We start from the raw sequence: 27,709 nt of genomic DNA on the forward strand, positions 1-27,709 counted from the left end.
ATGCAGGACCAATGTTAAGGACTCACATGGCTGCTTTCTCTGTAGACGTTTTACTGACCTTCCTCCTGACCAGTTGCACCTGCCAAGTGTGACACTTGTAAACTGAAATAATATATTGAGACATAAATATTAGTCTCAAACTTTCCAAAGGATTTTTCGTGATTTTGATGGAGAGGAGCAATGAATTTGGTCCTCACAGAATAAGACGTGGTTTAATTTTTAACTGCAAGTGAAAGAACTGCCCCCACAGTGTGCAGTGTTAACCAGCATGACATCAGACATTAAAGCCCAGTAAATCAGTGTTGCACGCAGTATTGAGTCATTAACTGCCACAGTACAGAACACAGTCTGGTTTACACAATCTTTTTAGTGCAATAATGTAAAAGTACATATCTTGAGGTCAAAAGTGCACCTAAAGGGACAGAAAACAGCAGTGCAAACCTGTATGTGGCTTTATTTTAGTCACAGATTAACAGTAACATGAAGACTTCAACACTGATTCAGTTAGTCGCTCCACAGATCATGCCACCAGCTGGGAGATTCATGCTCCTCAGCATGTGCATTACTGTCAGCCTCCCTCAAGCATCCTCATTTAATAACATACAGTCATGACAACATATAAAAGCAGCTTGCAGGTAAATTGCAAACACAACAAATTAAGTTTTAAGTATACCTTTCAAATGTATCTTTTCTAGTTAAATGTTGCGTGCCAGCAGCATGGCTCCAGGGATGGCAATGTTGCTCTGCCTGAAATATCTCAACAGTTATCGGATAGACTGCCGTGAATGTTTGCACGGGATGAATCCTGACGACTTTGGTGATCTCCTGACTTCTCCACTAGCATCACAATGATGATAATAACTCAGCTTTAAAGCATGAATGAAATGTTTTGGGTAAGAGACTACCTTTTGCAGACATGCAATACAGCTGTGATGTTCAATAAAACAATATGACGATTGCATTTACAGTTTAGAGAAGTGATACTCGGCTTGTGGTCCATGGGCCAAATCTTGCCCTACATAGGCTGGTCCTCTGACGGTTTTCTAATTCACAATAAAAATAAAATGATGGTGTACAGACCGCTACTCAATCTCTGAGGAAGTGGCTATGCTGTATATTTACACAAGAACTTGGGTATTTTTTTGGTATAAAAACTTGGTATAAAATTTAAATCCCTGGGGTACAGACACATTTATGTGTCAAATCATGATTTTGTCATGTTTTCCAGTCTTTGCCACCTTTGTCTCAAAAACATCCAGGGAAACCCTGCTATTACTTTGGACTGTGTGGTGGTCTTCATTTTAGTGCACTGGCCCTATTTCAAGAATGGGGCCAAAAAAGATTACAGGAATGAATCATTGCCATTTTAATCACAGGCTGATATTAAATGAATCCAGTAGTAACAGTGATGGGACTTGTGCTGGGTCAGGCATGTAAACATTCCTTTTGTCCCTTTTGGAGGTTGAGCTCCATCTGCTGGTTATCTGACATTACTGCATTTACTAAAGAGTATATTTTGATCCCACACCCTTATTCCATTAGATTACTTTTCCTCGTCCGGCGTTCCTGATGTGAAAAGCAAATTAGATGCACAGTGGAGGCCTACATCTTTGTCAACACCCCAAAATGCTTTCAGTGTTCAATAGAAATTGTTCTTTATGAGTCAAAAGACTCCATATTCTTGAACCTCTCAAGTCCTCTGGGCATAACCTAAATCAGGCTCAAGGAAAATCATTTTACACCTTCATGTCTGGCAACTGATCCTTTAACACGGTCATTACTCATGAGAAATCATGAGAAACGTGTAAATGACTCTATGAAATCTGTTTCATTCTCCCTTTTGAACAGATGCTCTCTTGTTGTGAGAAAATATTGATGTCACACCTCTACATCTGTAATTGGAAAGTATCCCAAAGAGATGGAAATGTTTATGACGCCAATAAACTGCTTTATTTTAAAGTCTGTAGTGGACTACATCTACTTTTTGTTTGTCTGTCACATAGTATTCATATGTGGACATACTGTACACAGTTGGTGTGGCAAATGGCGAATGGAGTGCAGATCCCTGCCAGGCAACAGATGGTGAAGCACCTTCTGCAGACCTGCAGCCATTAACATTATATACATTGTCGCCAGCTGAAACAAGATTTCAGACTGAACCAGATGTTAATCATTTGCAGCCTCTAACAGCTGGATAGGATGACTGAAAAGTCAACGGTCATATAAAACAGACAAGTCAAAAAATAGAATCCATCAACCAGTCAAGTCACAGTTTACCTGGAATCAGACTTTTTATTTTTATTATGCAATGAAATGACACATGTAACTGTGCAGTTTTTATTTGCAGAAATTTAATTTAAGGTATGTGGGTTGCAAATACGTTCCTCAGATGTTTTTAAAGCACAGTCAGTAAAATCAGACCCAGTAAGGACATCAGGTCACAGCAGGAGGCTCAGAAGAGGCCTGTTTCCTCCTGCGGGCCTCTGCCAAGAGCTTCACACTGAAACCTCACATCTTTATGAAAATATCTTCCCAGCAGCTAATGCACACATGAAAGCATGCTGCTCCTCACCACTACCTCTAAACAACGCACTCATCAGGACAATTTCACTTTCATGACGTGGTTTTAATTCCCTGTCAAACAGAACCAAGTTATCAAGTTGCATGGTGGTTTTCAAGGCAGCTCCAGACCACCACACTTTTGTGAAATTCATGGAATTTGCTCCTCTCAGTGCGCATGAATCCAGCACTTGTCTTGTCATATATGTTTATGCCCTGCTTCTGCATAATCCATCTCCATTTCCCTCGCCTGACACGTTTGGTTAAACTCCAGGGTTTACTGATGTATTTTTTTTCCTCACAAAATCTCAGGAATGTTATTTCAAAAGTTGTTGTTTAAAACTCCTAATTTACTGATTTATTTCATAAAAACACTTTGTAAAACCCACATTAACATCTGCTTTTGCTGACTTCTTTAGCCTTGTAGCATTCAGCTTTAGCTGTGACAGTCCAAACCAAATAAGGTCAGTCGAATGTGTTCATTTTTGATCTTGGTAACAGCAGTTTGCCCTTGAGATGCTTTCAGCTGCATCTGAAGATCTTCAGTTCTCATCAGCGGATGTAATTTGCCCAGTTGTTATGGAGATAGTTCAACTGAGTGACTGAAAGTTCTGGGAAAAGCGAGACTTTTGTGTCTTTTGTTGTCAAATGTCAGTACTATTTTGGGGGGCTTTTGTGACTTGAATGGAGAGCATAGCTGAAGACTGATAGGAAAGGAGGAAGAGAGAGGGGACAACATGCAGCAAAGAGCCACAGGCTGGAATCAAACCAGGGCCGCTGCACTGGACTCTACCAGGGCGCCCCAAAGTAATCATACAGCAACTGTACAGATGACTTTCATTTTATTTCTAATAATTCTTGTCAGTCTTTCAACTTTTTTCAAAATCGTTAAACACTAGCTAAGTATAGACAAAAAATGTGATAAAAAAAAAACATTCAATGTTCTATTCTGCCTATTCTATTTCTATTCTTGTTGACTTTTGATAACTCAAAATGTGGAACATGGTTTCAATATGCGGGACGGGGAACTAGGGATAATCATGCCGTGCAGTCTCACGTAAAGTGGGACACCTGGTCAACTAAATCACAGTTGCACACATAAGAACACCATAAAGCTACTGCACAACCCCTGGAGCCTCAAGCAACATTATTTAAAAATAATAATAATAATAACTGAGTTGGGCACAAATTAGTTTCTGGATCCCCATAACTTTAATTATTAATTGACTAAGTGAGTGTATTAGCTGAGTCGCTTGATAATAAAATTCTCATACAATTTTGCCCATTTTTTATGTCGCGTTGGGGCTTGGAGACTTTCAGAGAAAAGGTGAGGTGGAACTACAGTGTGTTTCCTGGAACAATTTTACATCAAAGGCACGAGCTGGCCCAAAATAAAACCCAGTGGAAAGACAACAGGGATCAAAAAAGCAGCATCAGATAGTCACATGGAAGACATTTCAAACTACAAAGGGTCTCTCAAATCCTCCTTTAAAGGGAAAATCAAGTCAAATACATTACAATATAATGGCCTTTTGAAATAGCATGAGAAGTAAAGCCGGGGACTGGATGAGTACGTCTCCCTCAATTTTGCTGCCTTTTTTCCACAAATAAAACTTGTCGTTGGAGGAAGACATGGAAACGCTGACATGCTTTGGGTTGTAAATGTGTAAAACAGCAGCTGTTTTGCATTATACACTCATGTATGAGGGACAATTCTTTCCCCACACTTACTTGTCTCAGATATGTCGCACTGATGTTAGCCTTAAAAATATTTTGTGTTATGGATAAAAACATAAAACATTGTTTTGAGAACAAATTTCAACTTGTGGAAAATTCAAGTAGTGAAGGTAAAAAAAGCACAAGACAGCAATATCTTACTTTTGATTATGTCATGTTCGGGTTGTTTATCTTGGAATAACCATTCAGATCCCAAACATAATCATGGTGATGAATTCATTCACCAAACTGTTTTATCTTAGATATGAAAAACAGCATCAGCTGCTATAATTGAACACCTTTTTTCACGGTTTTTAGTTTTTCCTTCATTATTTTGCTCACTGAGGTGCTTATGAGAAAATGAAATACACATATAAAATATATAAGCTGTATAAAAATACAGCTGTGCCAGTGAAAACAGGCATGCCAGAAAGGATAATAAATAACCACACACTTACTTTACATCATTACATCATCAATATAATATATAATATAATCTGTGTAAAAGAAATCATATTGTAATTGTTAATTTATGCTTGAAGTTTTTCTTAATATAGCAGATAATTACATTCTAATTTCTTTTTCAAACTCAAAACAGCCAAATGTTTGCAACTTGTGTTTTTATAATTCATAAATATCTTTATATCTTTAAATATAAGTAACAAATTATATTTAAAAAAAAAATCATACTAAATGTCATACTCACAATGTATTTAAAGCATAAATATGAACATAAATATGAATTATTAATAGAAGATAAAGGTCTGATAGTATCCGTTTGAAATTCCTGATAGACAGGACTTTTTCAACTTATTTACAAAATAAACCAGATATCAAATCAGTCTGAGGTGCAGACAGACTATGAGTCTCAGTCAACAAAGTCACCTGACAGCAGAAGTCCCTCTCCTGGTTATGTTTTGGCAATAGCCCCTAACTTTCCAAAAAGTATCAGGTATCAGAGCGCGTCGTGCTGTAGATGACACCCGAAACATTTAACATACCAACCAAGTAATGTTTAAACTTGATTTTCATGCAAGTTAAATGTTACACTCTAGTTATTGTACATAATCCAGCAAAAGTTTGAGAAGTGTGAGTTCAGCACGGTCTTAGAAGAAAATGTTACACAGCAACCAAGGTTAGTGTGTAGACGACAAAAAGCTGACGTGTTGAGTCTGAGTGTTACGTAATACCAAAGACAGGGTTTCTCGCTCGTGAACAATTGAACATTAACAGCAGCAGTGCACACATCCTTTCAAGTGTGTCCTTTATAATTCTCTCTGCAATCAATATACATTAAGGTATGGAAAAGGATGCAAAATTATAGTTCAACGCAATGAACTGTATTTCATCAGCAGTCATATTATTACAGTCCAGCCTGATGAGAAACATTTAAATATTTCGAATAAGCTTCATTGATCAATATTTTAACAATTAATAAGATGAAATAACTGTACAGTATAATGATAAAACCAAAGAGATCTGTCGCCCCGCCTCTCTGGGCTCTTCTCAGGCCTGTAGAAACAGTTGAGGACACTGAGGTCACAACCGTCATACTTTTTCTTAAAATGTTAAATTAAAGTGACAGATTGCTAAAACTGCTTAATTGTATGGTATGTTTTAAACAAAAGTTAGTATACTTCACCAGCATAGCTGTGCACAACCTGTTACGTCATATTTAATTTGAAAACATTTTAAGACGAGAGAATTTCTCACTGTTACGCCACGTGTAACTTTTAGATTCTGATTGTTTGGATGACCTAAAATAATGAGTGTCAACACTAATTGAGAGAAAAAGCTGAAACACACTGCAGTTGCACTGAGAAGTGATTTTAACTGAAGTGAAAAAGGAAAAAAATCAACATTGCTATATTCGTGTTGGATTCTAGTCCAGTTTTCCTCAGTGTGTTGATGCTGACATCATTGCGTGATCGTTTCACTGAAAATGCATTAAAATGCATAGATTTGTAATACAGTCTTCAAAAAGTTTTCAGGGGGGCAAACCCACAGACCCCTCTACCATGGCCTCAGTATTTCTAAAACTCTGGCTACGGCCCTGCCTCTTTTACCCCACTGTTTTTATTTTACGGCTCATTTACTGTATGTTCAATCTCACCGGTGTCAGCAGGCAGCTGTTTTCAGCAAACAAGCTCTGATATATATCCATTAACTTGGGTTCAATGGGTTTATCAGAGCCAAAGTTAGAGAAAGTTAAACACTTAGCAGATAAAGAACTATCTTTGGAGTTGGTGGAGACCAAACCAGAGCTAAAAAGTAGGTATTTTTACATAAAATAGTTGAGTAAAAACAGGTGTTACTAATGATACTAATTAAGGTTCCCTCTATTTCAGGTCAGAGTGCTGCTATTGTGCATGTTGGCTCACTCAAAAAGGCTTTGCTACAGTGAATAAAACAGGGTCTTAGTTGTCATTCATAACACCTGAGTTTACCCTACTGTTTCATATCAATATGGAAAAGGTCTATTTGCGGAAATAGTTTGATTTTCAAGGAAATTACCTGGTTCAGCTGAAGCTAAATTTGTCTGTGTTACGTCATGCTGACACTGGATATGGTGAAAGGTGATTATTATTAGTTTTATGGTTTATTTTTTCGCTCGCCCCGACACTTATGCTTACATATGTTGAAAACATGGTAACTGCCATCTGCTGGAATTTCCTGTTTTGCAAGTAGGTTAATGTCACCTCAATAAGATTTAATGAGTGGTCTTTTTAAACTATTTTGAACCTGCTGGATGGATGGATGGATAATCTGAAAGAGGCACGTGGAGCCAAAACATGGCTGGTTTTGTCAGTTCCTGAAAGACTTTGCAGCTATAGAAGTATTTCATCTGAAATATGGGAGAGATAGAAACTTAATGACAAAAAGCAAAGGTCCAGGGGTGCATTTAATTTATTTGATACTTTCACAAGATATGTAAGATGCAGTACTGACATGTGACCTTTTAGTACTGCAGCCCATAATTCATTATTTAGCCTATTAATGAAATGATGGTGGACTTTATAGTGAAAAACAATGGTGATACAGCATGATATATGGTGCAGGTTGAAATAATTAATGATTTTCTCTAATTCATTCACATTATAACACAACTTTGCTTCAAATACACATTGAGGAATCGTCTAAATAACTTATTTTCAGCTGCATGATTGCTGTTGCACCTGTTAGATTTAAGCTGTATAACAGGCCACTGTAGATCTTTTTCACAGCTGCCATTTTTAACATGAAATAACAGGAGAAACACAGGTGTTATCAACAATACTAATGATTCTGTCACATTCAGATCAGCGTCTGCTCCTTTTGAGAGTGTCGGCTCACTGGAGAGGCTCTGCTACACTGAAAGGAAGAGCAACTTAATTAGCATCATTTGTAACACCTCTGTTTACCTGACTGTTTCTTATCAATATGTCTTCAGTGGTAAAGGTCTACTGGAGGCGTAATTACAGTAATTTATGGTATGAATTTATAGTATGAGGGCAATGACAGCTAATCTTTCCATGCTGCCTCCAACAGGTGGCACTGTAGATTTAAAATGCATACTTCACAGCTGAAATAAATAAACAATCCCAACAAGTGTCTGTTATGAAAACAGTGCACTAATCCTGCAGAAGTGAGATGCTGGGCAAACATCACAGAACGCTAGTGGAGGGATATCACAGGGCCGTCTTATCTGTATAATCTGGGGTTAAAGAATATAATAACAATAATGTCTCATTAACACAGCATTTTACCAGAGCCACAGATAGCTTTGTTTCCCTGATGGAAGTACCAGCAGAATTACATAAACAATAGTTTATTCAACTGTGGTTCCACAATTGTCATGTAAGACTTTCCTTTTCACTTGATTGTTACCAAACACTGCATTTATAAAGTTTGCTTGCCTGTGTGTGTGTGCTTGGATGTCTGTTCTCTTTTGCACACTTTGCCCTTTTTGTGTTGTTTTATAGAACTTATGTACTAATTCTGTACGATATGGTGCCATGGGCTACAACTAAATTGGAAATGAATTGAATTGAAAGTATCCATTTTGTTTTCAAAGACACGTCACACTCAAACTTCCAGTAAACTGCCATTAATTTATTCTCGTCTGGGGTAGCTAATGTTAGTGGTTGGTCTGTATATGCTAAGTTGACTTGAAGGACAATTTTTGGCATTTAATGTTTTTTTGTTCATTTTTTTTCTGTTTGAAAACTGATCACCATTCACTTACACTGTTTGGGAGATTCTGCAATGCTGTTTTCCTGTGAAACCCAACCTTCAATCAGCATGAGGCTGAATGGACAATGACTGAATTTTCATTTCTGGGTGAACTACTAAACTTTAAATTAACTTGACGCGGAGTTCTTGGAGGACTTTCACAGCTGAAGGCAGAACTTGCTCTGGTCTTTGATGGTGTTCTCATCCTTTTATTTAAAGATGAAATAATGGTGAAATTTCCCTCCACTGGTAGCATTTCTGCACAAGAGGACATGATAATGAACTGACTGTAAGATTAACTGGTTTCACTGAAGCCACATTGCTGTTGTGAAACTTGTCAAGTATTGTATATTCTTATTTTAACATGCATTTTTTTTTTACTACTACAATGCTTATCAACCTGCTATATTTTTAACCACTGATTTTAACTTGAAAAACTACAAGTGCTCATATTTATTGCTGACTTCATGATGAACTGTGAGCCTTGACGCACTGACCCTGCCTGGCAGAAAGCCGTACAATGACTTGACTTAATCAGGGTGGGGGTGTGGGGGGAAGAGGAGTGATGATGGTGCAGCAGCAGTGGTGGAGCAGCTTTTTGACCTCCCACCGGAGGAGTGGCGTTGACAGAAGGATGGTCCAGTCCAGCAGATAGACGCGGCTCAGCACGCTGAGTGAGCGCAGCCGCCGCTCAGTGCCATAAGACAAACCGAGCCGAGCAGTGGAAGTAGACTTCTTTACCTTCATGCCACCGCGGGGGTGACAGCCAGAGCCAAACACACCAAGAGAGACCAAAGATCAAGAGGACAGAGGTGAGTCCTTTACTCTTTTTCCACCTGTGAGTTGTTGGCGACTGACACTCATTCCTTCACTCCTTGCGTGCATGTGGTCTTTTCACACAAATCACCACAATAACCCTGTTGGTTTTCTTACAGCGCGTCACTGCTGCCTTCAGCTCACTTTGCCGTGCTTCATGTCACCTTTATTGAATTTGTCTGCGTGGTTAAAAGTTTTATTGAAACATTTAGTAACTGGTAACGCGATTAAATGGTGGCGAAAGTGCGTAAAAGCGCAGCTGGAGTGTGGTTTGTTTTGGTCGAGCGGTATTTCAAACTCCTGCAGTGTTTACTCTTAGATTTCAGCAGCCAAAGCAGCTGCATCAAATTATAATTGCTCTTTTTCTTTGTCTGTCTGTCTGCTGTTGCTCTGTAAAATGGAACAGGATTAGGGGAGAGCAGGGATAATGGTATGGGGACGGTTGCAACTCAGCCCTATCCAGAGTTACAGTAGAAAAACTGATTTTTCACTTAGAAAGTCAAAAAATACAAGTGTCATTCCTGTTTTTACAGTAATGTTAAGTTATTGAAGACTGTAAATATATATATATATATCATCTGTTTGACCTCACCGTGGGCTAACTATCTTGAAGGCTTAATTTATTGAGCTAAGCTAGCCAGGATCAAGTTGATGGAAATAGGGGACAAACAAAGGTAACACGGTGTTGCTATTGTCCTGCATCTGTGTAAAGAAGGAAAATAGAAAAAAGTTATACTTTTGTCTGTGCTCTCTCCTATTGCAGTTCTTGCAAAGCTACACAAAGACAGTATCATCAATCTGTTATTCCCTTTTTAATGTGCCTGTGGTTCTCCTGTGATCAGATTGCAGTATTGTGTTTTTAAATGTCCCATAATAAGTCTTACTATGATAACCTGTGCTGTATAATATTTTTTATGGTGGTTTCTTTGTAGCTTAAGAGACTTTACTTTGTGGCTGTGCATTGAGAGCAGGGAAATGATCTCTCCATGTGTTACTCTGTCAGGTCAAACATCAGCAGCCGCTCGGTGATCCGCTCTGCTCAGCACATTCAGTAAGGAGATTTATCACACGCAACCTGAAGAGATGAGCGGCAGCAAGAAGTAAGTGATTCCAGCAAGCGTTACACCATCGCTTTTCACAGCTACTTGAACTTAGATAAGTGGAGTAAGATGCCCCAGTGTGTAGGAGAGCCTAGCTACTGATGCTTCATACAAAGAGGAATAAATGCTTATAGATGAGTGCAGAACAAGTGGTTCATAATGAGGCTGACAACTGACTGCTAAGAAGGTGAAATTTATGCCTCCTACCAACTGCTTCAGACAGTGAGGGCTGGTAGCTGCCTTTGCTGTATTTCAAGTGAAATTTGAAAGGCATAATACACAACATTTTCCTAAATGAATGATTTACAGACTCAACAATTAGATTAGATAAGATTTATTTCTTAGTCGATCCAAATCATTTCAGTCATTACTGATGCTACAATGTCAAACATTTGCTGGTTCCAGCTTCTTAAATATAAGGATTTACTGCTTTTTGGACTGTTTGTTGGACAAAAGAAGCAGTTTGTCACTTTGGGCTCTGGGAAATTGTGATGGGCATTTTTTGACATGCTCAGGACGTTAAAATGTTGTTATTTGACATCCCGGGAATGACACTCAATTATCTTTTAGTTGTGCTTATGAACGGACAAATGCAGACAAAAATGCTCAGACAAATCCTACTGGTTGTACCTTTAAATCATAGCTGACTTAATTTTGAGCTGCTTTTTGTACTTGTCTGATGAATCTGTTCTGTATAGGGAAACTGCACGGGGTCTGGTGTTTCATAAACTCCATAAAGGTCATTTAAAGTTTGAACATGTTAAAGTTTAAGCGTCAAGACATGAACGGCCATGTAATTGCTTTGCAAAGATCCTAGCCCTGGAGGAAAACATTCCTCAGATATGATTTTGTGTAACGTAGAGTGACCCTAAACACACACCATTTGTTTCTCTAATGCTGCACAATCACAGCCAGGGCTGCAGCTAGTGATTATTTTTATTGTCAGTTAATCTGTCGCTCATTCGATTAGTTGTTTGGTCCACAAAAGTTCAGAAAATGCTGAAAAATGTTGATTACTGTTTCCAAAAGTGTCCTCAAATGAAAGATATTCTGTTTATTGTCACAGAGAAGTAAAGAAACCAGAGAAACCAATAAATAACTAGAAAAATGTGTTAGAAGGAGATGATGTTTTGTAATAGTTAAATTGATTAATGTGCTAATGGAGTCTGGCAGGCGACTGCCAAACTGCTGGATTGGTCTTTTAATAACACCAAAACATTGCCTGTGCTGATGCAAAAGAAAACCACCAGCAACCATCCTGTGTAGTCTAAAGTAATTTTTCTGACTTTGAAATGCACCAGGCTCTTGTTGAAAAAATTAAATCTGTTGTCACATCAATAATGCTGATATCCTGAAGTAAAGTGCTGCAGAGAGGTCCACAACACAAAAAAGAGGAAAAATAGGTTAAAATGGAAAAATAATGAAAACACAGGCAGAACAGGATCGATTGAGTTATTCTGACAGCTATTTGATGATTTTCATAGTGATATTGGATGATAAAGTATGTTAAATTCCTGCGTTTTGTTTTCCATGTGACCCCCATTCATTTCGCGTAAGCAGTGAAAACATGTGGTGTGGTTATGTGCCAAGACAAAAGGCTTTGAATTTAGAAAACTACTATCAGACGAAAGCCCAGTGTGGCTATCACTTAACAAAAACTGTAGGTATCCCTCCTATTGTGTGCACAAACCCTTTGAGGTTCACAGAAATTGGATATCTGACATTTTGCATTCATTGCGGGTCGGATTTGACTTTGCAAACTTGATTGGAGAACAGGATACCAGATACATTTATTCATATCTCATCATGTGACGGCTGCAGCAGATACTGTATACCATAACACAGTCCGGGTGCCTTCAGGCTGTTTGATGTTTCCATGGTTTGGACACACGGCTGACAGTTGCATCATCTCAGGTACAGAGAACACGCTCTCCTCTCCAAACAGATAGTAAATGTGGGCTACATGCAGATTACTGTTGGCCCTACAAGGGCAGGGAGACTGATATGTTATCTGTGAAGTGAAAGACAGATAGCAACTAATACACAATCATGAGTGCAAAGTAACAGCTTGTCAAGTTTTGATTGCTTGCATGGCCTGTAATAAGGTTGATTGAAGGTTTGGCTATTGATAGTCTAGCTATTATTATTATTATTCTGTAAAGAGTTTGTTAAATCTCTAGATTATATTCTCTTTTTTGAATATAATCATTAAAGTCAAAAGTTGCATGAAGTGGTAGAATGTAAAAACTACAAAAAACAAAACAAGAAACCTTGCCAAATAATTTATATAACTCTGTATTTCTGCTAGTTTTATTCTGTTTGTTGGCTGATTGTTTTGCCTCAAACCAAGATTCATTCTAAGAAAAAAAGTCAGGCGTTCAGGAAAAGGTACATGTGATCATCAGGGAAATGTAAGAACCTGCAGGTAAAAGTAAGATGCAAAAGATGTGTTGCAAATTGTCTGCTCTGCAGTGTTTTGATTAAGTGGTGAAAAGCATTCTGGGAAATGTAGGAAATGACTTTTCAGGTAGAAACAGCTGTTCAAAGGGCCAAGGTCAATAAAAAAAAAAGTGAAATATAGTTTCCTTTCATTACAGTGAAACTGTACTCACACGTTGATTATGCAACATGACAGTGGAGTTAGACTTTTAGTCTCACATCATATCCAAAGCATTTAGATATGTTTTTTTCTTGCTGAATAAGTTCAGTAAAGCACGTTTCAATTCTCTCCTTGTCTGATAGATTGTCAGGTTCAGTGTAGTTGGGGTAACTTGGGGTGCAGACGTGTGTGGGTGGTCGGCTCAGCCTGTTATGTCCATGATTGTTCCATAGGTGGCAATGGAGGAAGTGGGAAGGCCGGTGTTAGAAGGAAAGCTGGTGGAGGCCACAGATGAAAGACCAGTTCTCAGCTGTGGGCGAATCATGATATTGTTTTAAAACTCTTTATTAGTTGACAGTTACACATTAGAGCTAAATAAGCTGGTTTCTTGTTGAGATACTTTTGAGTAATCAATCGTCATGCTTTATCTGAATAATAGGTCATATTAGGTTATTAAACTGAACAAACTACTGAAAAATGAAGTGAAAGTTTTTGTAGGAACCAAAACTTTCTCCAGAATCAAAAGGTGCCATTTTATTATCATGTTGCCTTTTACCTTTTATGAGACTAGAAAGTATGTATATAAGTTTTTTTAATTGAGGCAAAACAACAGTCATCAAAACAGGAAGAAATACGCACAGAAAAACAAACATAGAGAAAGAGAGAGAAACAAAAACAAACAAACAAACAAACAAACAAACAAAAAACACGACCAAACAAAGAAACAAGTAGTGTGAGATTCACAATTTGATATAGTACATAAATAAACCAGAGAGAACAAGGGAGATAGTTGTAGTAATAATGATAACAATAATAATACATGTAATAAGGAAAGAATGGTAAATAGGTAATAAATAAATCCACAGGTAAATAGATGTTAATAACTGATATTGTGAGGTGTTAGCTATTGTAACATGGACGGCCCTGTTGGGGCTGAACAGTTAATCAAAATTTATTGAAATCGAAATATGGCTTACTGCAATTTTTAATATATTATATTTGCAAAAGGCAAAATGTGTGTCAAAATACCATTTTAAATTAAATATCGTTGTGCTGCAGAGATGTCCTGGCCTATACATTTACAGACTTAAGAAAACAATTTTGTTTGGTACATATCCCTGCAAAAATCACAACATAATAATTTTGTTGCAGTTGCAATATCATAAAAAAAAAATATTTTTAAATTGTTCAGGCCTAGTTCTGGTCATCAAACACATTTGACAAAGATGTGTAATGGAGCCAAGATATTTAACAGTTTAACAACAAACTTTATTGTCCAAAATGACATTAGGGCACTGAAATAGTATTACGACTGATGTTGAATTAAAGAAAAACGATCAAATACGCTCAAAATGCTGCCTGTAAAGATAGAAAAAAAAATCATGTATTGCAAAAGGAGTTTTCATACTGGTGCATGTCAGACAACATGTGTCAATAAGGCGACGTTAAGAGAGAGAATAAGTGGGGATGTGTGTTTTTTCAGCCACAGTAATAAAGTACTACAGCATCTCAACAGCTCTGAAAGTGATGGAAAAAAAACTTTTTATTTCTAGAATAATTGTAGTCAGTGAGCTCGTGCTAAACATGAAGTGTTCCAGTCTTATTTCTGACTTCACAGGTGTTGATTGGAGAGTTGTTTGTGCGCACATGGAGCTGAAATGGTCACAGGATGGTTCTCAGAGTTAAAATAAGACTGATGATTTGGCAGTGGCAGGATTACAGCAAACATACTTTACTTCCTGTTCTGTCCTTTGAAACTTTCCAAAGTAAAACACGGATGAACTGAATGTACTCCAATGTGTGAAATGAAGATTACGCGAGACAGAGAGTGTCCTCTCATGCTGAGCTGGACGCTGAATCCCGGCCAGCTGGAGGAGTATTGTTCTGTCGCTGACCTTTGACCTCTGAGACTGTCGTGTCCAGGGTGTCTCCCTGCCATTCTGTCCACTCCACTTTGACCTAGAATGGACTTGTAGTTGGAGATCATTACTCAGAGTATGAATGACATTATCATATCAAATGTACCAGACAAGAATTACAACATTAAATAAAGAATGATTTATATGCAACACCTCTTCAATCAACACCTCACAATACAAACACTCCTTCTCCTCCTGCTGCTACTATTACTACTAATCTAATATATTGCCAGATTCTTGCCAGTATACGTCATCAATACCAACATGGCCGTCGTCTTGTTACCTGAAGTGTTTAATCCAGTGAACCAGCTTCTTTCCTTCCTCGCTCTCTGATGTATCCTGTGCTTTCACAGAAGCAGATAGCAGGAAACACTTTTAACCTTGAATAAAAAACAGATTTCATTGACCATTGTTGGACACAACTTAACAAAATGTAAAACATAGTCCTTGCCATTTTAATGCAGAAATGTTACATATTATAATTTTAATAATAGTTATCAATCATATTATTTAATAATATAAAACAAGCTCTGACTTTCTGTGGCCAAATTACTTTAAATCACTTTTTTTTTAATTTAAGGATAATTATGAACCCTTTAATTAACCTGTTACAGAACAATAAAACATGTTGTGATTGTTTCACAAAACAAACCAATTTGTCTGTGATCCTGTTAGGATAAACCCAGGGCTTAGGTATTCTGGTATGTGTGTGTTGTTATGTGTGTGTTGGTGAATGAGTGTGTGTGTGTGTGTGCTGTGTGTGAGGAGGGGGCGGTCTATTTTAACAGTTCACAGATAGCTCTGCTAACGCTGCTGATCCTGATAAAGCTACTATAAAGAAGTGTTTAATGTAAATATTTGAATCTGTTGTTTGTGTTTAAAACTGCAGTGATTTTTTTTTTTTTTTTTTTTTTGCCGTGCAAGTACCTGACTTGAAGTATATACTGTGTTGCTCCCAACACAAAAACAAACAAAACTTTTCAGCCACAGAGCCCAGATGAAACATTTTTTAATCCTTTTCCCCGTCGATGTTTGTTGGGAGAGGGCGTAAGGTGAAGATGAACGCATGTGGCGGCGTCTTGGAGAGCAGCGGAGGCTCCGGCACGCCGGCCCATCATAGGCTTGTGTGTGTCTTGTCACTTAAGTAAAGCCGGCGTAATCCTGTAAGGGCGGATGAGTAGACAGGCATGTGATGCCCCACTTGTTTCTTAGGTGGAGGGTGGTGGAGAGGGGGCTGGCAGGCATTACCGGCCAGATGGAGAGGCTTTGTTGTGTGTGTGTGTGTGTGTGTGTGTGGGCGTGTGACAGATTAGGAGCAACACTAACTAACTGATACTTTTTTTGCATGCAGTTTTTCCTCCAGCAATTAAACACAACACCTTGATTCAGTGTCTGATAGGTGAAGTGGGGACGGAGCGAGATCCAGATCTCGATGGGTTCAAATCTCAGTCAGTCGGGTGTCTTTTGCGCATGAGCAGCACCCTTCTGGTCATCGCGCTCAATTAGCAGAGACTTCCTGTCCTCTCCCTCACCCCCCTCCGCCAGATTAAATCCATTACATTGTACCTATCGACTGCGCACTTTGCCCTCCTCAAGGACGACGCACGTTCTCGCACCTGTGGGCAGTTTGCTCACTGAAAAGGGCGCCGTCTCAGAGTGGCGGGGTGGTCACATTCGTCAATGAGTGTTTAATGGGTGGAAATGAGCGCCACCAGCAGCACCAGACTGAGCCCCAGTCCCAATTTACTGCAGGTGAACGAGCCCAGGAGCTATGGCTCCACGTTGTCGCTGGAAGAGAAGTGTGAGCAGTCTTTCTTCCTCTTTTACTACTACAGGATGGAGGACGAGGCGGTGCTGGACCGGGGGGCGTCCTTACTCAAGCACATTTGTGACGAGGAGGAAGTAGAGGGTAAGTTTACACTTAAATATCTCTTCTTCTTTTTTTTACCTCCCATATGATGTTGACAGCAAAGCAGTAAAGACACAAATGGCAGGAAAAGTAAAACATGGTGCATTTTAAATGTTTCTCCACCTCAGAGAAGTTCCTCAGGAGTCACTGAATCTCTACTTTGAAGGCCTAAAATCTGTGCTACCTGAAATCAGTTTGTTTTTTCAGACTTAGACTTTCTTCTTTTTTCTAAACAACTCGGTTCTGAATAGCTTTTTGTTTTTCAAAGTACGGGCACTCATTGAGAGAGACAGGAAGGGCGTCATTTATCCTTTTGGGGACTGCCAATTTTGGCGCACTTCCTGCACATACACCGTGACGATCACCTGTTTAGTGAGCTGGCACGGGAAAGATGTAGAACACGGAGCATGTGATCCTGTGTTTACCTCACTAATCCGCTCGAAGACCTGCAACACAACAAAGAGACAAGGGAAAAATGCACAAGATGGAATAAATAAAAAAAAATAAATAAATAAAATAAATAAATAATGGATTAATGCCATCAGAGAGTGTACAGTACTGTAATTTAACTGCAATCTAAAACCTGACTGACAGTGGATTTTAGGGGTTGTATTAATATTAGGAAGTTAAAAAATTCCAATATTGATAAATTGGCTGATATTCTTTTTTCTTTTTTGTATATACATAAAATCCAAAATCAGGGCAGAAATTGTAAACTTTCACTGGTATTTTTAATAATTAATAGTTAACTAGAAATAAAACCAACACAAATAACAAACAAATTAAGTAAGAAAATGATCAAATATATATAAAATGCTGCCTATATGAGTGAAAATTTAGATATGGCAAAAAAAGGACAACATTTTCATTGATATTGATATATACATCGATATATAGTTGCACTAGGCCTGCAAACATTTGAATTTCTCATCATAATGACCTGTAGATTTTGTTTTGACAAATTATTTTAAAAATCTTGCTTCTAAGGCAGATTTTAAAAATTAAATTAACCTATAAGACAGTTAAATAAATCTTCTCCTTTATTAATAACACAATAGGATAAGGCGTGTGGAGTGGTCTTTTATGTAGTTCCTTCAGCATCCCGTTTTAGAGAACCCACTTTTCTTAACAATTTACTGTCCTTGTCCCGGCAAACTGTCCAACATATGCTGCATTTGTCTTATTTTGGACCCAGTTGGCGCAGTGCCAGCTAATAGCAAACTGATTCACTGGTCCATTTACATCTTTTCAAACCTGAAACTCCTGGCTGCCGATGATCCTTCTCGTTGCCTAGGAGACAGGTCAGGTTTACACGGTGATGACATTAGCAGCAACATCACGGGTTTTTTGGTTCTAGTCCAGCAGATTAAAGAGGCTGGCATGAAGCCAGCTTCACTGTCCAAGAACCACATGTTTTGTTTTGTTTTCTTGGTGGAAGTGTTTAAAACGGTTCCAGTACCGGCTCTTTGTTATTGTTTTTTTTTTTTTTTTTTTTGCTTTTTTATTAAAGAATTTGGACAGAGAAACCACACAAATGTACAAAAATGAAAGTAAAACAATGGCTGTTTATTGTGATGTAAGGCAGTGGTTCCCAAATGGGGGTCCGAGGACCCCGGGGGTCCGTGGCCCTCTGCTAGGGGGCCTGTGAAAAGTTTTCAGATTTCAAATTATCATGATATAAAAACTCTTTATTTACACAGGCTTCAAAGTTAAACAAATAATGCATTGTTTTTTAAATCTAAAATACATAATAGATTATGTTCTATCTGATCTAACAATATATAACTCTTAATAAATATATATGAATATATTTGTGTAAGTCTTTCTCTTGCTAGTCAAGCACGTCATCAACATGTCACCCATTCCTGGTGGAAAGTGTCTCTTTCGAAGTTCCAGGTTACACCTATTAGTTCTTTTTATGTTTTTTATTAAGCACATTCACGCATTAGTAAACAGGCTAAAACATGCAGAAAGCACAGGTGTGATGTGTTGGGTAACTTAAGTTGTACACAGGATTAAAATAAGAGAGTCACCAGTGGAATTTGCACAGCGGTGTCCCTCATGAGGTCAACATTTTGTCAGGTGTCACCTCAGCTTGAACCCTGGTTCAATCTCTCTCACTTCCTGTGCGTAACCACGTCTCAGCTGTGTCTGTGTCTGCGTGTGTCCTCGTCTGCTGGCTAAATCTCTTTTTGGAGTCTCCGCTGAGCTCAGTCTCCTCCTCCCCACTCAGAGCTGATAGCCTGAATCAAAGACTGACTGATAAGCAGGACAGAAGGAGACGAGGTAGCTTGACATTTGTGGAAGATAAAGGACTGCAAGAGGAGCTGTGGTCTGATGGTCAAATTATCTTTATCTATCTGCGGTGTCACTCAAGCAAAACATTTGATATCTGAACTCTGTTGCAAAACAGATGATTCAGCCCAAACTCCCATCATACACCTGTGATCTGGCTTGACTTTATGTTCAGATGATTTATGTGTGCATTAGAGCCCGACCAGTGTATTGGCTGAATGATATTGTTGGTTCAGTATTGGCCTGTTACATTAATTATGATGTAATATAACATAAGTCTTTGTTTTCTTTATTAGTTGGTATTAAATTATAACAATTTGTACAGAGGCAAGTAAAAACTTTTAACCCGCTTTCCCAACTTTTGCATCCTGGCTGTGCTGGGCCAATATAGAGCTTATAATATTGTCTGAATGATGTATAGGTCTGGCTTTACAAGTGTGAACCACTTTTGGGGCATTATTGCACAAAAAAGTGTGCTTATGTATTTATTTTATATACTGTATAAAGAATATATCCATATTTGAATTTTTTAGCCCTTAATATCAGTATCGGTATTGGCCCCAAAAATCCAGTATAAGTCGGGACCTAGTTTGCACTCTTGTGATTTAATTCAAAGTTTCAAGACATTGCCTGTTTTAGCTGAGTCAGAAATAAAGAAGAAGAGAAAAAAAAAAGCTCTCAGCAGAGTGTAGTTTTAAAGCTGTTTTGTATTAGCATGCTGTCAGTGCTCTGTGTGGCGTGCTGCCATCCTCCCCACTGGTCTGGGTTAGGTCCCAGCAGTGCGGTTACTGGGGAAACTGGCGGTGGCGTTGCCTCTCCTCAGAAATCTAGTGAGCTAAACAAACCTCCCAGCACACACAAGGATTTTATTTCATTCAGTGTGTGTGCTCACGGGCAGCTCCAAAAGAAGTTCTTCTTCCTCGCGAGAAAAGAAGAGGAAGTCGTTACACAAAGCTGCTCTGGCAGTGTGCAAATCTTCCTTTCCAGCTCCTTGACTTGACTATTTTTTATTCCCTCTCCTCCATCACTCTCTTCTCATTGTCTCACCTCCTTTCTAGTTATGGTTCAGCCTGTGCAAATGTCTTCATGCTTTGCAAAGCTCATCTATCAGGCCTAATAGCCTCTTCTTTCTGTCTGTCAATGTCTCTGTTGTCTTTGATTGTCCAACCATCTGCTTCTGACTCTTGCTGTAATGCCCACATGCTGTATGGTTAATCTGACTGCTTCTTTGGGCAAATCTAATGTTACAAATAAACTAGTATGAACGTAAAAGGTAGCACAATATACATTATATACAATAATATACAATTTCATATACACAATATAGAATATATACATTAACACACTTTTTTGCAATGAGCCCTCAACAGTGGTTAACACTTGTGACAAAAATATGTAATGCAGTCAGGGTATTTTTTGGTTTTAATAATAAATACTATTGTCCAAAATGAATAAAATTATAGGGGCGTATCGGACAGCATATATCCTGATAGACATTATAGCTATGATAGTTCAGTAACAGTCAGCCGATATATCAGGCTATATTTTTACAAATGTGCTGGTCAAAGAAAGGATGGAGACATCACTTGTCATTAGCTTGAATGAATGAATAAATTGTGAAAATTGACAGTGATGGACATGTTTTTTGGTTTGTTTGGTACGTTTGTTTTGGCTCTTAACTACAGAACTACAATAGAAGTAAACCAAAAATCAAAACCATTGAGCTGCAGGGCAAAATCATGTCATAAAGACAACAAGGAGTCTGATGCTCATAAAGTTTTTGTATCAGATCAGTTTTATTGATCGATTGTTTTCACTCTATGTAAGATTAAAATATTTACTCTCCCATATCTGAAGAAGGCTGTATGCTATAGATAAATTTGATGCATATTTTAGGGAAATATAAACCTTAAATATTTATAGTATTATACGTATAAAATATGTATTTCTAAATATTTCAATTTTCTCAGGAAAATCAAATCCCTGACAATCTGTTTTCTTTGCATATCTTATGTGGAAAATTGACATTTAAATACTATTTTAGTTAATAAACAGATTTTTTTTCACAGCAGCCATACTGATATAAAATTGTAGGCTAAACAGGTGTTGGCAATGATACTAATCATGGTCCTGTTCCATTTAGTGTAGCAGAGCCTTGTCAGTTGTCAAAGGGTATGAATGACCACCACCCAGGGGGTTGTCCGTTGCAAAAGTCAATGGTTGACCTTTAAAATGGATCAAGAACAGCAATTAACTTACTCACTCATAGCACTGACAATACAATTTATGTATTTACATGAAAAATACATTAATTGTTATTATTAAAACGTATTTAATCTTGTCATCTGATAGGCTATGAAAGTTGGCAAATTTCAAAATGGGCACAAAATCAGTAATTTAAGTATTAAAATTTCAGTATCAGCCTTCCAAAACTCAAATCAATAAGTAAGTAATAAGTACAATGATGTGATCTTGAGTTTTATCTGCTGTGGTCCTCTGACTGAACTTTCAGCAACTTGGGCTTTTGTTTCCTAGAGCAGATGAATTCTGTTTTTCCTTTTTTTTTCTCTTGGCCGATGATGCCAGCAGGGTTTGAGCCCCGTACGATTGATCTAGTGTTTTTATGTTATCCCATAAACATTGACACGTACCATCTTTGTTGTACCAAAAGCGTAGTGGGCAGCAGCCCTGGTGTGGGTGATGTGGGTCTGTCTCCAAATGTTTGTCTGTTATCTTCTGGAGAGTTCCTGCTCATATAACAGAGCTCCAGTGTCATATGAGGGGGAAAGTTAGCTAAGACAGACAGATGGACTTCAGGATTGTGACGTTCTGATAATTTCTTCATACATATCCATTGTTATAAATCTAAATGTTTGTAATATTGTTTTTAGTCAGGTAGTTAAACTGTTGACAGTCTTTAGCAGTTTTTAACCAAATTAAACCTTTGTTTTCCATGTTATATATGTTTTTAGTCTGTTTTTCTGTAGTTTTGGGTGGAAATTCACTCACATAAACAACAATCATACAAACAAACTCTGGTATCCAGTAAGAACTTCCTGGTATTGGCTTAACCTCAATATAAAACATGAATCTGAAAACCACATTAAAAATGTACCACATTATACACAGGAGCAGAAAGCTTGACCAAAATATTCCCTCTGAGTGACAGTTGAAATTATTTCAGATCTTCCTTGTGTCTGACGCTCAGCATCAGCTTGGTATGCTGAGCTGTCGGTGTCAGTGAATTCAGATGAACCCTTACCAAAAAACAAGGCATTGTGGTACGAGTGAATAATGAATGTTGTTGTGCTTCAGAGAGATCATTGTTTGCTGTGTTGAGGGGTTCAGCCACTTCCTGGTTGGGTCATGTGCAGTGCTTGGCTCAGCGTTACTCGACGTGCTCCAAAAGGCGACGTTTGACACTGACTGCACAGAGGCTTTTGTTTCAGTAGCACTTTTGATGTTAAATCTGAAAGGTTGTTTTCTATAGTCTTCCTCTGCTCAGGAAGGATAAACTTGTGGTGGGCTGTTGTAAGTGAGGTCAGGGTTGTAGGTTTCAGTTGAACTTCTAGGAACTTAAGTTATACTCAAAGGAAATGCATGCAGGTATTAGAGAGAAGGTGAAAAATTGGTAATTAGTATTTACATGAAATACAGAATGATATTATTAAGAGTAAACCCTGGAACTGCAGAGCAAACAGCATTTGGCTTACAAAGTATTGATTGTATTGACTCCAGTGGCCATTCTGGACTGTTGTGGGAGAGGAAACTGTACATTGACATATACAGTACTGCATGTACAGAAAACTAGCATTAAAATGATGCTCCACCCAAATCATCCTTTTAAATATCAAACACTTATTTATAGACTATAAATTTTGTTGCACTTAGGTAAAAATAGGTACAACTAACAAAAATTAATGCAATAATCAATTATTTCGGGAACCATTTATGGAATTCAGGAAGTTTACTTGTGTTTTGATTAAGTTTAGTACTAGTAGACCTCGGCCTGGACCAATCAGCTGAATGTTGGTCTGATGAAAAGAGGTGGTCTCGATCTGGATCGAGCTGAACAATGGATTGATTTGTTTCTGGTATGAATTTGAATTTGAATCAAACTTGCCATAAACACCCACTTGGACTCTAGGATGGACCGATTAGATTTTGGTGTTCAAAGGTCGAGGTTACTGTGACCTCAAGTGTGCGAAATTCTCATGAATGCAATATCTCAGGAATTGACATTTGGCCTGACGACTTTATAGAGAATCAGGGGGGAAAAAACACAAAAAACATTTTTACCAGAACTAACCAGATCAAACGTATAAAATGTAACAAAAATGCAGATCTTGGTCTGGACACACAGGTATGAAAGGGCCAAAGAAGTCTGTGCTCTGGGGTTAGAACTCTCTGAGGGTCCAGGAACAGATTTGACATTGCTCATAGGTCAAATACAAAATGCCATACCTGCACACGCTTACATATTTTAATAGAGGCACCTCATTATAAAGCAATAAAATTCAACAGCACCACAAACTACATCCTCCAAAATGAGCATACAGTATCAACACCTCTCTAAAAAGTTTCAATAAAAACTGAACGTTATAACTTAATGAAGGCAGGTAGTCTAACTAGGTGCACCAACAAACTTGTAGCTGAGTGCGTGTCAGTGTGTTAGTTTTTCAGTTTTTAAAGATGGATTGCATTGATGAGTAGAAAAAGAACGACTGTCTCGTAGAAATTTAACACACCTGCTGCCTGATCCATGTCGAATTCCAGCAGAGCTTCAAATGTTTGGTATTCTTGTAAAAGACAGCGTGTTTGCAGTATGGTTCAGTGCTTTGTGTACACAAACTAGCACAATGTATCAACCAGGTGGATTAAATTCCACCTGGAGTTCCACCGCAAGACTAAAAAAGTGAGAGTATGGGCCAAATGACAAGCATTTCTGATTATAGATGTGTTGCATTTTGGCATGAAATCACTGTCCATCTGAATGGCATGTTATTAGCAAACAGTCTGGTCTGCTTGACATTACTGACCCAAAACCACCCAACTACATGTAAAACTGCACGTCCCGTTGGTATTGTGCCAACATGCATAACAGGGATGTAGTCGTGCAAGCAGTCTTGGCGTCTTCACTTCTACGTCCTACTTCTTTTTCTGTCCAAATATTTGTTTTGACAGTGTACTGCAACCCCTATCACCCGGGTCTGCTGTGCTGTCTTCAAGACGTGAGAATGTTCCCTGTTTAACTGAATTGACAAGCGGTCAAAATGTTGTATCTTACTTGTTTTTCAGCACTGTAGTGGTCGCGTCATGATTTCCTAACTGTTAAATGTTCCAATTTTGCACTTTGACTGTGCCTGGTGATTTTCAGGACATCAGCTGTGAAATTCAGGCAGAAATCAGATTTTGTCATGGTGTTTAGTGTTGGAGAGTTCATGTGCTGTTTTGCTTTTCGCAGGTCACCACACCATTTACATCGGCGTGCACGTGCCCAAGAGCTATCGGCGTCGGAGGCGTCACCGTCGGAGAACCAGCCACAAGGACAGAAAGGAGAGGTTGACGGAGAACGTCTCTGACAAGTCGGACGCAGAAAACACCGACGAGGCCAGCAACAGCATCCTCAAACCTCTCAGTAAGTTCTGATGGACTTCATGTCAAGGCTGGTTAGGGCTCATGTCTATCTTTGCTGAAGGCAGCTCTCTTTTCTGGAAAAAAGCTCCTGTAACTCCCCCTGACCTCACAGAAGTTGCTGAGTCCAGTTAGTGGCCAGAAATAGCCGTGCATGTCCTGCTGAGTGACAAGTCTGTTTCGACAGAGCAGAGTGAATTTTCATTGGAAGTAATGGCCGCTCAGATATAACCGTACCAGTGCTGATGTGAGTCTCTTGAGTACAGTGTGTAAGTGCATGTCTTCCCAGGCTTTTGTCCTTGGTTGTAGACATAAGTGTATCGGCCTTTGTGTGCGTGCGGGTGTGTTAGTATCTATATGTGTTAGGGCTTGCAGTTCTTGGTTGGCTGGAGTATAAGTATGATGTGCCCTCAGGCACAGCTGCTGCGATCTGTGGATGCTCGGACAAAGAGCTGCAGCCAGTTTGAGGGGAAACTTGAGAAAGAAAGGGAGGGGGGAAAGGTTACCCTGGGTGACAGGGAGTTTAAACTCCTACTGATATTAGGAGACCCATATGCATTAATGAAACCTATAGACGTCCAGTGATTTATTCCACAGAGATCGTGGTGATTATTAAACGATTTGCGACTTAAGTACAATTTAAGAATGCAATCTGAAGGGGTTGCAAGACAAGACTCAGTTAACAACTGAGAAAAGCTGAAGAAGAAATAGTCTGAGCTGGGATTTGTGAGTCTGAAATGTATCAGTTTATGTTAGATTTCCTAGGGCCATTTTCACCAGATACGAAGGGGTGTAAGAAAATACTGATACACTTAAGTATTGCGATATTATATTTTGTTATACTGTGTTGATTCTCAAAACACTGAATCGTGATACGTGCAAACATTGGTGGCAGTGATTCATCTCATTTTGGTTCTGGTCTTGATATCTACCTTCACTGTTCTGATTGCATAAAGAACAGTTTTCCTAAGACTAGATGAAAAAATAGCAATATATCACCTTGTTTACAGTGTTACCATATATCACAATATATTGACTCATCATCCTTGTATTGTGATTTGTATTGTATCACCAGATTCTTGGCAGTTCACTAGCTTAGTCTGTGTCTAGGCAGGGCCTCAGATGTTGCTGCTGACTGGATGTAACTGGATAATGTAAAACGTGTGATGTGACTTTTCGTATCTGGACCGGTGATGCTCCTCTGTCTATCATTGTATAAAACCCTTCCCGTTTTAAATAAGCTGTTGTGATTGGCCCGACCAGATCCAAGGCTGGTGGAATTCTGTTGGTAGGTGGGCCAGACATGTCCACCACAGGAAATGAAAACATGAGTCAGGCAGATTTGACCTTTTTCCAGGATAGAGGAAGCATATTGCTGATGGGGAAAAAAAGCTTTGTAACCAAAGTGTGATATTTCCTTCTCATATTGTTTGGACAGCTGTTAGATGTATAATATGCAGTAATTTTGGAGAAAAGCAGGGGATAGAGGGTGATGAGGCTCTGATTACATGAAGTCCATGTGTGACAGCCGTCCTCTGTGAATAAGGCTTAAAATGTCATTGCTTTCAATCAAATCCACTAATGAGGCAGGCCACTCTCATTTCTGGTGAATGATGTAATTTTACACATGCCTGCTTGCGCATGAAGTGACAAGAGGACCAGAATACAACAGAACTAGATTTTACAATGAGTACACACCACTTGATGTGGGGGATTTTCTACAGGACATAAATCCAATCAGAAAATAGATTACAGCCAGCCCATCTGGTTGTTGCTGCTGACTGTGATGATGCATATTTGTCAAAAAATGTGAGTTTTATAGATTTTTTGGTATGTTTCTTGATGGCAGTCAGATATATTGATCTACTTGGGTGTGCACTGGCCTGTAATCAGCTTCCAAAGAGGCTGAAGACATGATTATTCATATTATGTCTATTATGCTTCAGATTCCGTGTTAACAGCTGTCTTGAGTGGAAAGCAGAAGAGTAGTGTAATCTGAGCTTTTCTGTTACTGATTCTAATCAACACAGGTGGGACAAGTAAATCTCAAGCCTTTGCATTCAAGTCCTAAGTCAAGTCCCAAGTCCTAAACTTTGAGTTTCAAGTCTTATACAAGTCATAAAGTAACAGTGAGTTTCTAGCCTCACTGATTTGCAATGTTACTGAGCTGTTAAGACAACTTTAGTTAAGGATTAGTTTACGATTAATGATTGGCCTCGACTAACCATTCTTTATGTGACTTAAAATGTTGAGTGAAGTTGGAAATTATTGCATCTCCCTCTAAAAGTTTTTTTATCTTTTATTATCTTCATGGTCATAGCCTGCAACTTGATTAGATGCTGTCAGAATTAAGTGCCAGGAAATGAAGGGAACTTAACCGAATCATTGATTCACACATTTGCCAAGCCAAGTGCCAAGTGGAGTTGCAAGTCTTTTATGACTTTGTCATATCAAGTCTAAAGTCATCATATTTGAGACTCATTTCTGACTCAAGTCCAAGTCATGTGACACACCTTTGCTAAAGAAGAACCTTCAGGTTTAGTCTTACCCTGACACTGCCTGCAGAATGATGGCGTGTGTTTGGCCCTTGAAAGGCAAGCAATGCCCACTTAATGACCCATCGTCACAGGTCGATCATGTCCATGAGATGTGAGCAGCATAACCTGAGTGATGTTCTCTTGTCATATTTTTCCAATATAGTTTTTAGAGGCCTGCAGGTAGCTTAATGTTTTTCTCCTCTTCCTTAATGGCTCTCAGATTTATCCTGCAACCCCTTCTTGGGTCTTGACACCCAGACAATAACCGCTACAACAATACAGAAAAAATACAGGTGACAGGAAGAAACCACAGAAGGTAGTTCTTCAATACAACCTCTTAGTTCATAGAAATTAGTGGTCTGGGGAGGCTGATCTGTCTGAATGACCCTGAGGATGGCTCCTTGCAGCCAGGA

General features: G+C 38.6%; 1 protein-coding gene across 7 annotated transcripts in view; it reads left to right on the forward strand.

Moving 5' to 3' along the window:
* Positions 1–9,147: 9,147 nt before the first annotated feature.
* Positions 9,148–27,709, forward strand: part of slc4a4a (solute carrier family 4 member 4a) — a 63,737-nt gene continuing 45,175 nt past the window's right edge. For 6 of the 7 annotated variants that reach the window (XM_084728250.1, XM_084728248.1, XM_084728253.1 and 3 more), the window contains exons 1-4: positions 9,148–9,299; positions 10,307–10,403; positions 16,757–16,830; positions 24,590–24,763. In XM_084728250.1, the coding sequence (XP_084584376.1) occupies positions 10,387–10,403; positions 16,757–16,830; positions 24,590–24,763 (265 nt within the window). In that variant the 5' untranslated portion in view covers positions 9,148–9,299; positions 10,307–10,386. Of the gene's footprint in view, positions 9,300–10,306; positions 10,404–16,499; positions 16,831–24,589; positions 24,764–27,709 lie in introns of those variants that run through there. The other variant, XM_084728247.1, reaches the window with a different exon arrangement.

The sequence above is a fragment of the Lutjanus erythropterus genome, chromosome 10, assembly GCF_056507025.1.
Source record: "Lutjanus erythropterus isolate fLutEry1 chromosome 10, fLutEry1.hap2, whole genome shotgun sequence".
In the NCBI taxonomy this organism is placed as follows: Eukaryota; Metazoa; Chordata; class Actinopteri; order Lutjaniformes; family Lutjanidae; genus Lutjanus; species Lutjanus erythropterus.